This window comes from Conger conger, chromosome 7, assembly GCF_963514075.1.
Source record: "Conger conger chromosome 7, fConCon1.1, whole genome shotgun sequence".
Classification (NCBI taxonomy): domain Eukaryota; kingdom Metazoa; phylum Chordata; class Actinopteri; order Anguilliformes; family Congridae; genus Conger; species Conger conger.
This window is the reverse complement of record NC_083766.1, coordinates 6,009,812-6,022,360: the sequence shown is the minus strand read 5'-3', so window position 1 is coordinate 6,022,360 and position 12,549 is coordinate 6,009,812. Positions and strand designations below refer to the sequence as shown.

Below are 12,549 nucleotides of genomic sequence, written 5' to 3'. Positions count from 1 at the left end.
ATAACTACTGAACATCCTACGCTTACCTACAGTAAGAGCCACGCTCCTTCAGGAAATGCACTTGTCAGTATATTTTATATTTTGAAATGGGTTGCACACCTCAGTATGTGCTCTTACATGCAGTTCAAGCTCTTGTCATTCCTTTTCCTGTCTTTCCCCTTGTTATTTTGTATAAGACTAAAAAAAGGCAGCCACAGACAGGAGCCGACACACAATTCAGCAATCAGATCCTCTGCTGTGACAGGCGTAAGGCGTAAGAAGACACAGGGAGCAGCCCTGCTACAAAGGATATATGTTTCAGATGTTCTCGTCTTGATCCTGTCCCCAGCTGCGTTCTACAGTAGCAGCCACCTCAGAGCAACACACCGCAGTGCAGTGGAAGATTAGGGCCTAATTCTGGGAACCGAAGCAGTTCTACTGTACATGCTACCCTCGACTGATGGCGACAAAAGTTGGATAGTAACTAAGAGATGCTGTAACCCTTCTCTGGATCAAGGCAGAGCATATTGGGTCAGGTTCATAGACACAGACGACCTTGACCTGGACTAAACTGAGATTTGTATGGAGAATCTCCAGTCAAAATTGAATACAGACTAGTATTAGGCTTAATCCTTGTCTGTGGAACCCATTATTTAAATGGAAGTAAATGCTGACAATGCTTCATAACGAACACATTCTTTGATATTTTAAGGTGCTAGCCAGTTGCGTTATTGACTTGATGACATATTTCCTATGATTTTGTTTCTTGATTCATCCCCCTCTCCGAACCTCCACCTCACGCTCATGAGTACTGTCTGTTCTGGCTCCACGGTGGTGGAACAAACTCCCCGTTGAGGTCAGAACTGTAGAATCTCTCCCCACCTTCAAGCGCAAGCTGAAGACACACCTCTTCAAGCAGCACCTCTCCCCATCCCTCCCTACCTCCCTGTGAACCTTAATTGTTGTCTCTGTGACTTGCTTGTATCGGTATTTTTAGTTGGCTAGGTAAGCAGTGTTTGGATAGTTAACTTTGGTCACTTTTGCTCTGTTGTTTGTTTCTTTCTTTGTAAAAAAAATAATTAAAAAAAATAATTGGCCCTGGTCCTTATCTTTGTTGTACAGGTAGCAGTTGAAATCGTACTTCCCTCTAGGGTCTTTCAGCGAACTTATCCCTGGTTATGGGTATGCATTTTGTTGTACGTCGCTCTGGATAAGAGCGTCTGCCAAATGCCAATAATGTAATGTAATGTAATTAATTTGGTAGAAGAATATAATAAGGCACAAAGCCCAGTTTTAACAAAAACAAATAAAAGATATGCAACATACCGTACATGCGAAATGCACAAATTACTGGAATTAATTTCCAGCCATTCTTGCATTTTCCTACAACATGCCACTGTATTGCTTCACCTGTTCTAGCATGTTCTGGAGTCTCTCTGCTTCCAGGTCGATGACAAACTTCTTCTCCTGACGGCGGTCGAGGTCCTCCAGGAGCCGCCGGTAGTTGGCGTCGTTGAAGCTCTCCACACAGATGGCGCTGACCTGCCAGCCGTTCTGTCCGGCCTTCTCCATGATAGCCTGGAGTATCGCGTATCCTGAAAACCAACACAGCACAGAAGATACAACGACCGCATCGATCACATGCCCTCAGCCCTATTCATCCTGAAAACAATGAGCCCAACATACTACAGCAGTATCCGTCTCAGACGGACATGCCTCCCGAGCTAATTTTGCACACAAAAATCACAGGTCTGTAGATTGGCCAGTAAAGCAATTGTTTTACTAGCCAATCTACCTGGCTAATGGCAATAAAGGCCATAAATCAAATGTTTTGGAGTGAAAGTCATATGGCAACCGTGGATGTGGTGTGGAAAACACATAGCAATGGAATGCAGTTGTATTAAGAAAAAGGAATGAAAATGAGCACCAATCATTTTATTAAGGCTTTATTTTGGCAAAATCTGGATTGGTCTAGTCCAGGGGTCGGCAACCCTGGTCCTGGAGAGCCGCAGGGTGTGCTGGCTTTCGTCTCCACCTTAAAATAAGCAACCGATTCAGACCCAAGAAACCAGGTGAGGTGAGTTAACTGTGTAATCAACGGCTTTCATTGATCAATTAATGCCAAGTAACAACGAAAGCCAGCACACCCTGCGGCTCTCCAGGACCAGGGTTGCCGACCCCTGGTCTAGTCTGTTTAGTCTCTTGGGCTAAAAGAACAAATGTTCCACTTGAAATTATAGTAGAATTAACGTAAACATATTAGCTTAACCAGAGTGCATACAATACAACAGAACTAAGTAAGATTTGCAAGTTGTGTAATTTTGCATACAATATACTAGTCAATTCAAAGATTTCACTTGGAAATACATGCAATTATTGGAAATCCCGATGAACTGGCAATCGCACACACCACTATTTGACTTGGAATTCCCTTCGAATCCAGTTAAATTTAGTAACGCGTCGCCCAATACGGTAGTATCACCTCATACCCCACTTCGCTGCTCTCCTTCCTATTGTCATACACACCTCTATTTTCCTGTCTGCCGCTCCACATACCTGCCTACATCCTCAATCCCCCCCCCGCTCCCCCCCGCGTCCCACATCCTGCCTCCATCCTCAATCCCCCCCGCTCCCCCCCCGCGTCCCACATACCTGCCTACATCCTCAATCCCCCCCCCGCTCCCCCCCGCGTCCCACATACCTGCCTACATCCACAATCCCCCCCCGCTCCCCCCGCGTCCCACATCCTGCCTCCATCCTCAATCCCCCCCCGCTCCCCCCCCCCCGCGTCCCACATCCTGCCTACATCCTCAATCCCCCCCCGCTCCCCCCCGCCCCCCCCCCCCGCGTCCCACATCCTGCCTCCGCGCCTCATCTGTGGCTCCCCTACAGCTCCGCCAGCCTGAGGCCAAGTGGAACAGATGTCCCTCTTAAACGACCCGACATGCTCGCCATCGGAGTCTGGCAGCCTCCTCCTCCCGCTCCTCCCGCTCCTCCTTCTCCTCCCTGCTGCTGCTGCTGCTGCTGCTGCTTGAGGCAGGTCCTCCGTTATCGCGACCCGCGGTCCGAAGGTAAAGGACGGGCAGGCTGGACAGAGGGCGGGTTGGAGGACGGCCGCCGGATTCGGCTGACTCCGGAAGATTCACAGACTCACGGACAACGCAGTAACCCCCCCCCCTCCCCCTGCACGTGCCCTGGGGGCTTCTAGACAACCCGACGCTTCTCAAGAGGACGGGGCGAGTGGACACGGGTTACGGGGTAAAGTCCAGACCGATTTTAACAGGGATCAGGTGACATGATTGATCAGAGTCCCCCCCCACTAGCTCACTGCTGACCAGAGCTACCCGCACTGTGCTGAGCTGTGAAGCTCATTGTTTTGTGCAGATATTTGACATGTTTCTTTTCGCATGAGCTGCTGCTGCTCTCGTTAGCTGAAGTACAACAATTTGGGCTGAGATAGTGGCAAAACACTTGCAGAGTGAAACTGAAAATATACCTGTCATGGCTGTCTGGGTTAAAAAGTATAGTAGTATATTGGTATACAATACAGTAAAAAGTTTGGCAATTGCTCATAGGAAAATGGCACTAAAGATCAATATGCTGAAATGTCATCTGAAAAGCATTATCCCTGCAAGGCCAGCAGGGTATCTTCTATTTGAAATGGAACTGGCTGAATTCACAAGCCTTGGCGCTCCTTAATTGCATTCCACTGAATGTCTGAATTCCACTCATCACTGCGAGACGGAGACCTCTGAACTCCTAACAGGATGACAGCCTGTAATACCATATCAGCACGTCTTGTGTCTGCACTGTACTTGTAAAGTAGGAATAAAGGAGGTGACAGGAGAACTATGGCTTCCATCCTCCCATCTGAGGGTTTACACACACACAAACACACACACACACACACACACACACACACACACACAGACACACAAACACAGACCGCGGCGATATTTTGAATGGGTGCCATTTGTAAAAAGTTGCACATTCTGTAATCCCGCTCAATCTTTGCCAAGTGTAAAAACTTGCACTACAACCTTCAAATGTCACATTTTAAAGCATTTACAGAGACAATAGTCAAAAACATTGCAATCAATTTTCCAAGAGTAATGCTATGCATTAAAGCAAGATTGAAAATGTATTTTTTATAAATAAATATAAATGTCAAATGTAAATGTTAACTGTACATGCTATATATACATGTAAATGTTAAATTAAGAAAATGTTTGGAATGTAGTATACTTTCAAATCACATTTGTCTGTGTCCGTTATTATTTTTCCTGGACGTTCGGTAGAAAAAAAAAAGTTTTCTTCATTATTGCACATATTGGTGACATCATCACTTATGCGATACAGAAAAGTTATGTAGTCACACTCTCTCTCTCTCTCTCCCCCTCTCTCCCCCCTCTCTCCCCCTCTCTCTCTTTCTCTCTCTCCCCCTCTCTCTGTCTCTCTCCCCCTCTCTGTCTCTCTCTCTCCCCCTCTCTCTCACTCCCTCTCTCCCCCCCTTTTCTCTCTCTCTCCCCCCCTCTCTCTCCCCCCTCTCTCTCTCTCTGTCTCTCTCTCTCTCCACCTGTATCACACAGATGATGTCCCACAGGCACTATTCACATGACACACACTTGTCACAGTTATGCATTTTTGAGAATCACAATTTTTGCATATATAATTAAAGTGCCCTTCAGTTTCCACATTAAACTGTTAATTGTAGATGACTCAATTATTCAGAAATGAATACAAAGCTTTGCATTTGATAAATATTTGATTAATGTTTTGCTTCAGGCAAAACCACATGACAATGTAAAATCAAAACTGTGTCCCTCCCTAATCTCAGCGTGAACACCATTCCCTTGAAATGGCATCCATTAGGGGGCAATAGTGTTCCACAGGGGCTTCTGGGAAAGCAGAGAACCCCACACCATGAGACGTTCCCAATCCTGAGAACACCTAACCTTTACATCACAACCATTCTTCATTATGTACTTCAGTCCTCCTGGTCTTCAGCACCATCCACCACCCCACTCTCCACCAACCTCAAAACCACGTCTATGTGTAGCCATGAGCAAAACACTCTCAAACCTAATCTCTATGGTAATGTGAGTATTAACGAGAGATGAGATAGTCACACACACACACACACACACACACACACACACACACCCCCACAGACAATCCCATTATATCTCTGTTGTGACTGTGTTGTCTTCAAGAGCATTCATTGTCTGTGTCCTTTACAGGCGGCTATGAAACATTCAAGAGCTCTGGAGTGCTCCTTTGAAGCATTGATATTAGAGGGATTAGTGAAATATGTAAGTGTGTTTTCAGCACTGAGTCACCTGAATGAATAATTATGACACAATGATAATGCGTGGATTTTCCTTAAAGTACAACCTCTTCCCAGGACCCAGCGGTGGGAAGGAGGAGGGACACAACAAGAGCCGAGCACCTACAGCTGGAGTAGAGCGTCCCATGGCAGTGGGCTGGAGAGGAGGACATCCGCCGCTGTGAGATGAGATTTCTGTGAGGAGGCACCCAGCAAGCCTGGGACACCGACCAAATCTGCAACCCCCAACAAATATGGGCGGCCTGTATCGTAGTGTTTAAGGTACATGACTGGGACCCACAAGGTCGGTGGTTCGATCATTACGTGTAGCCGCAATAAGGTCCGCACAGCCATTGGGCCCGTAAGCAAGGCCCTTAACCCTGCATTGGTCCAGGGGAGGATTGTCCCCTGTGTTTGTGTGTGTGTGTGTGTGTGTGTATGTGTGTGAGAGAGAGAGGGTGTGTGTGTGTTTTTGTGTTTGTACGTGGCCGTTGTGGTGTAACTCCTTCCTGTGCCATCTGTGGAGTTTCCCCCCTCCGCTCTTTCCAAGGTGAGGGACACACAGACAGACACAAACGCACACATGTACATATAAATGGCAAACACTTAAATAAAAGTCGGCCATATTGACACAGTTTAAACAAGATTAGCCTATTGTGAGAGATCAAATTTCAATATATATATAATTGTTATTAAGTAGCGCCGTGTTGGTGATACTGTGTTTTCAATCTGGGTAGATGCCTGAAATTATACCAACTGGCTTTCTGGAACACGCTGCGTTTACACTAATTTCGTTGACAAAGCAACGTCAACGTCTTCGTCTTGGCTAACGTCGGCTAATATACGTTACGTTAGTCTAATTAATTAATTCCCGACTCAATACGTATTAAATAAACTTAACACACATTCCAGATACATTCTACAATTTCAACAGCATTTTTCGCACTCATTTTATGAATCGATTACATGTTAACTAGCTAGCTATAACCGCCAGTTAATCTAACTAGCTAACTAATACAGACGTGCAAAACATATTACCTAACGTCAGCTAATGAATAATAAATAGCCTCATAAATACGATACATATGTACATTTTCATTACGGTTTTTATACAGTTGAATAATGCTTAACTTGTACAATGGAATTAGACGCTCTAGATGTACTAGAGATACTGTATAACTGGAACAGCAAGTGACAGTGTTTTGGTCACTCACTGACAAAAAAGGCTTCTGTAATATTAATATTAATATTAATTAATTACAGAATATTACTAATATTTTAGACATTAACGTGACTCAGTCGGCATATTACACAAACCGGGTGAACTAAGTTATTGCAACATATGAGCTTTGCCTATCTTGAGTTGCACATGTTAACGTTATACATTCGCTAAGGTTAATTGATCAAATTTTCTCAACTGAAATAGGCGAACTTATCCGTCTTCTCCGTCACTGTCACGCTTCCCTCAGAAGTCCGGTGAGCGACCAGTCACTCAGTTCCGCGCAAAGCAACGCTCTGTCACAGATCATTGGTTACGCGTACAGCGCTTCAGTTGATTCTGGTGAAATTCCTGCCCTGATTCCTGATTGAATCCTAATAAATTTCTTTAGTTTCAGCACGTTCATGAATTAAATTTTTTTTTGCATTTATTTCAAATCTATTTTGGTTACACGATGTCTTAACCAAAGGGAAATCCACTCCACACTGTGGTCCTTTTATTTAACTAGTTTTTAAATAAAAGGGATCTCTATGGGTCAAGTATGCTTTGTGGCACAAGCGCAGCCTGACAGTGCAAACTTCAACATCACCCCATTGATTGCTACTGAATAAACCATTTCCTTTTTTGCTTTCAGCCAGTGTTGCATAAATACCCCTGTGACCCAGATTCATTGGAGCACATAAAGATGTCATAGACAAAACGATGAGGTTTTTGTATTCCCCAAATGTGTTTGTACCCGGTCTGTCGAGAGTGGAGGCCAGTTCATTTCACCTCCACCCAAGACGGACTACAAGACTGTGTCTACCCTCCCCACCACCAACCTCGCCGGAGGCAGTTGTGGGAAGGGCGGCACTACCCTGTAGTGGGGGGCGAGATGGCTCAGGCAGTAAGAGCAGTCGTCTGGCAGTCGGTTCGATCCCCCGCCCGGGCTGTGTCGAAGTGTCCCTGAGCAAGACACCTAACCCCCAAATGCTCCTGACGAGCTGGTCGGCACTTTGCATGGCAGCCAATCGCCATCGGTGTGTGTGAGTGTGTGTGAGTGTGTGTGAGTGTGTGTGAGTGTGTGTGAGTGTGTGTGAGTGTGTGAGTGTGTGTGAGTGTGTGTGTGAGTGTGTGAGTGTGTGTGTGAGTGTGTGTGAGTGTGTGAGTGTGTGTGAGTGTGTGTGTGAGTGTGTGAGTGTGTGAGTGTGTGAGTGTGTGAGTGTGTGTGTGTGAGTGTGTGAGTGTGTGTGAGTGTGTGTGAGTGTGTGAGTGTGTGTGAGTGTGTGTGAGTGTGTGTGAGTGTGTGTGTGTGTGTGAGTGTGTGAGTGTGTGTGAGTGTGAGTGTGTGTGTGTATGAACGGGTGAATGAGAAGCATCAATTGTACAGCGCTTTGGCTGAAGGCGCTATATAAACGCCAGCCACTTAGCATTCGCCCTTACCCCGGTCGGTGTCGTAGAGGAAGACGAAGCGGTTCCAGTCGTAGTGGTCGAGCAGGCTGAGCAGCGCGCCGCGTATGGAGGGCCGCAGCTGCAGGACGAACTGGCTCTCGCCCTCCGTGGGGAAGCTGGGCGTGATGAGCGAGATGTGGAGCGCGTTGCAGAAGGAGGTCAGGGTGTGCACCGAGCGCTTGTCGTACAGGCCGAAGATGGCGAAGACCCCGCGGGAGTACTGCGAGCAGACTGCAGAGCGAGAGAGAGAGAGCGAGAGAGCGATAGAAAGAGAGAGAGGGGGAGAGGGAGCAAGAGAGAGGGGAAAAGAGAGAAGGAGTGATTAACATATTTAAGAAGATCGTGGAGTAGATAGAACAACAGTGCAGTGAGGCATATAATTAACTGCTTCTTAACAAACAATTAAACAATAAAGTTCAAATAATTATATGGATTGGTAATTATTTACCTCTTAATCCTGTGAGATATCCTCTCATTAATTATGAAAACACATAATTTTATTTTATTTACTGGCTTTACAAGGGCATGGGAAATTATGGAAAACGATCCCACCATTTTCATGGTGTCCTCCAGTGTTAACCGCTGTGTATATGCATCCAGCAGTCAGATAACCGCATGCCAGGGATGTACTGCAATCATCTCTCACAAAGAAATATACTTACAGAAAAAAACCCAATCATATTGTATGGCTTTGCTGAGCTTTGACGTCCCCTAATTATCATAACATTCAGTTATTGATGGAAAGGACAATGATTACAGCTCTCTGGGAAAGGTAGGTGGAGAAATGCTTCAAAACAAAAGGCTGATAATACTGTAAAGATCAGTGTAGACTGTGAATGCCTCCCTCCAAAACCCACCTCACTATGATACACTTCCCCTTTCTCATTACAGTGTATGAGCACCAACATCATGACCTCTTTTTTTATGGAGCTCTTTCTACTTCAGTCCATGTTCTGTGTTCCTGCTTTGTGAAACAAGGCCCAGTTCTTAATGGGAGGACTACTGGTTTGCTACTAGTAGAATTGCTGTTTAGCTGATACTGTGACTATCCGGTTTGAGAAAAAAGTTAAATATTCTGATGTGTTGTTACGCTAGCTTTGTGGCACTCCTGAATAATGAAGCCTGCAGACTGAACTGCTCCGGGATAAAGCAAATGAAAAGATAAGTGGAAAATCTTTCTTCTTGAGAGTGATATTATTTCTGTGTTTCAATATCATGGGTACTTTTCCAAGTTTCAACAGCCTAAATTCCATGCTTTGATAACATGAGACCCTAATTGTGTCTACATAGTTTATTTCAAGAGCTGACGCTCCCCATTCGCAAGTAATGCTGATCTGCTACAAAAAGACAGATCACCACCATTGATCAAAGAAGTAGTACAGGGTCCTTTTGCTATTGGATTACCATAGAGTATTGGCAACCAGTATTAGTGCGGTATGCTCTTTTCCTCAGTGGCAATACACTGCAGATGCTAGCTGCACATGTCTTTATTACCGTAACATAATACTGAGACAATCTGTGAAGGATTCTCAGTACGTAATGTGAATAAACACAATGATTAGACACACACGCACGCACGAACGCACGCACGCACACACACACACACGCACACGCACACGCACACGCACACACACACACACACTCACACACACATACTCACACACACGCACACACACACACACACACACACTCACACCCACACACACACTCACACACACGCACACACACCTATACAAACCCACACACACCCACACACATACACACACACACACACACCATGGTAATCTCGCACCCAGAAACATCTGGTCAGGGGCCATCAATATTACTTTTCCATCCAGTTTCATATCTTTGCGTGTGACACAGTTCTGGAGCTGCAGAACTAATTGGGCCCATTTTTAAAGGGTTACATGTTATTGGGACACACAAAAGACACATATTCTCAGACATATACATACAAACAGCCTGGCCCAGAGCATGCCTCATGCCCAAAAACTCAAATGAAGACCCAGCTTAATATTCGCAACTCTGAGCCCATGGTGAATGCACATGTAGCAACCAGCAGCAACGTAACATCAGCCTGCCCTCCCTCAAGGTGTATCATCACAGAGCACCTGGAGTATTGAGTTCAAAATTAGATTCATATCCATAAGAGATCAATATGCACTGCACACTATACTATATACTCTAATTCAGTATCTATCAGTTAATCAATTCATCAATTCATCAATTAATGATCTATTCCGCAAATTTCTATGCTACAGAAACAGTGGAGAAACTATGTACAAATACGATGGACAAGTTGTGTTTAAGGAGTGGTACAACTTTATGTGGTCCCACATAGGGAATTTGGAAATTATGCCGGTTTTATAAAAGTGCCAAATCTGTTAGTCTACTCCCAATATATTACAGTGCACATACTCTAAGAATATGAATTAGTCTCTCAGAAAATGATTGAATCTTACGCAATCTGCCGTGTGGTGAGTACATGTTGTTGAAGTACAGTGCTCCAGAATTATTGGCATCCCTGACTTGCAATGCACAAAAAATACTTTAAAAAATAAACAATATGATTAATTTTCACCAAAATCATGGTTCCATAATTATTATTATTATTATTATTATTATTATTATTATATATAGTACTTGGTGCATCCACCTTTTATGTATTTCCAGACGGATGCTGGCTATAAGACTGATGAGTTCAATACACTGTATGCCCAAAACAGCAGCTTTGGCACTGACATAAAATACTGCAAAATTAGATGCCACTGCCAAAATTATTCTTGAGGGGTACATCATTAAGGTGACGCATAAAAAGGCATTTCCAAACATAGTGATGGATGAACTGTGAAAATCCCACACATGATCATGACTGGCCCTACGCATTTGGAAAGGGTTGTATAATGGGAGTCCATCCCACCCTTGACAAAGCTGATGATGACTGTATATTTTTGACTCTTTCAAACCTATGGATGCAATTTGCATCATAGAATCACACCCCTCTGTCTAATATGAATTGGCAGTTAAAAGCAAGGCTGTAAATACCGATTTAGGCAGCTGGATACCCAGACAATTTGTGCATATACTGTTACCCCAGGAGAGAAGAGCACTGTTGGTCTTGTTTGCTGTACGAGTGATACAACAGTATGTCGTCCCACAAAGGGCATGTTGGAAATGAAGCACGTTTCATAAGAGTGTCAAATCTGTTATTCTATTGCCAATATGCTGCACAGAGAACCTACTCTAAGTATGAATTAGTCTCTTTGAGGAAACTGATTTGAATTGTGAGCTATCTGCCCACTGGTGAATACATGTGAAGCACAGCATACATACGTACAGTGCCGTGCATCTGGATTTTCCTTTGAATAAATGTTTCTTTTACTGTTGACTGCATTCTTTGTATTGTGCTAACCCTTTCAGACCAAGCATAGGCCTGGATATGGCATGGCTTAGCTGATGAGCCCCAGTATATGAGAAAAATATTGTGTATATCTACAAGTCAAAAGGTTCAATGGTTCAATGCAGGTATATCATTTTACATTGCAATGATATCTTCATACAGCCGTGTCAAGAGGACATGTCATGGCTTTATAATATGCATATAGAAATATCAGCAGTACCTGGCGGAACTATGCTCAGAGAACTGAAAGGGTCAAGTAAAACAGTTTTTTTTTAGAACACTCCAACCATTTAAACAAGCATGACTGTGTAGAGCAATAATACATTATAAAATACAAATAAATGAACATTATACTTAACTATATTACACTGTAAAATAAAAATAAATATCATATTAACCCTTGTGTAGTCTTAACATTGTGTATATTCCCCTTGTCGCAAGGGTAACAAATGACCCGCCTTTCTTTGCTGTTAAACATAGTGGTGGGTCGTTTTCACATGTATAAATACCTAACTACTGATTATCATTTTTGCCATGCTACTGAAGCAGGTTTACAAACTGCCTACAAAACTAAGCACTGTAGTTATATTCCAACAGTAATAACGGTAAATACAGTAGTGGAATATTTAGCTGTTAATGTTTGTATCTTATTGCCCAAACAGTAAAACCAACATTATAATAACCTAGTATAATAGCACTATTCATGTTAGTTCCATTTTAAGCTTGTTCTCAATTGCATATTGTATTCAGTTTTATGGAAACAAACATCCTCAACAGCTGAAATTGGGCAAAATGTAGACATGATTTTCAAACACAACCTGTTAGTCTGTCTATCAATTCAACATATTTAATTTGCAAATCTCACCTCCATAACATAACATAAAAAAAAGAAAAGAAAATGATCCTATGTTCAGAACTAAGACAATTATTCAACGTAGACTAAAGGGAGTTCTTTTTGATGCAGGACAGTATACCTAAGAGAACTGATGCAGTTTTGGTGAAGGGTGGTCACAAACAAATATTGATAAATTATAAATAAACTGTAAATTTCATTATTTTTGAAAGTATCTTCCCTTTACGGAATTTTCTTTCACATGTGCCAAAGACTTTTGCACAGTAATGTATATGGGGCTGTTAAAGTTACTCTGAGCTGATACACCTTTATGGAGAGCAGGCTGGTGTTAGCTGATGACT

At 43.5% G+C, this 12,549-nt stretch overlaps 1 protein-coding gene across 3 annotated transcripts in view; it reads right to left on the bottom strand.

Moving 5' to 3' along the window:
• Window positions 1-12,549, bottom strand: part of LOC133132276 (glutamate receptor 4) — a 78,587-nt gene that overhangs the window by 35,562 nt on the left and 30,476 nt on the right. For all 3 annotated transcript variants that reach the window (XM_061247614.1, XM_061247615.1, XM_061247613.1), the window contains exons 3-4: window positions 7,947-8,186; window positions 1,390-1,574 (exon numbers count right to left, since the gene is read on the bottom strand). In XM_061247614.1, the coding sequence (XP_061103598.1) occupies window positions 1,390-1,574; window positions 7,947-8,186 (425 nt within the window). The remainder of the gene's footprint in view (window positions 1-1,389; window positions 1,575-7,946; window positions 8,187-12,549) is intronic.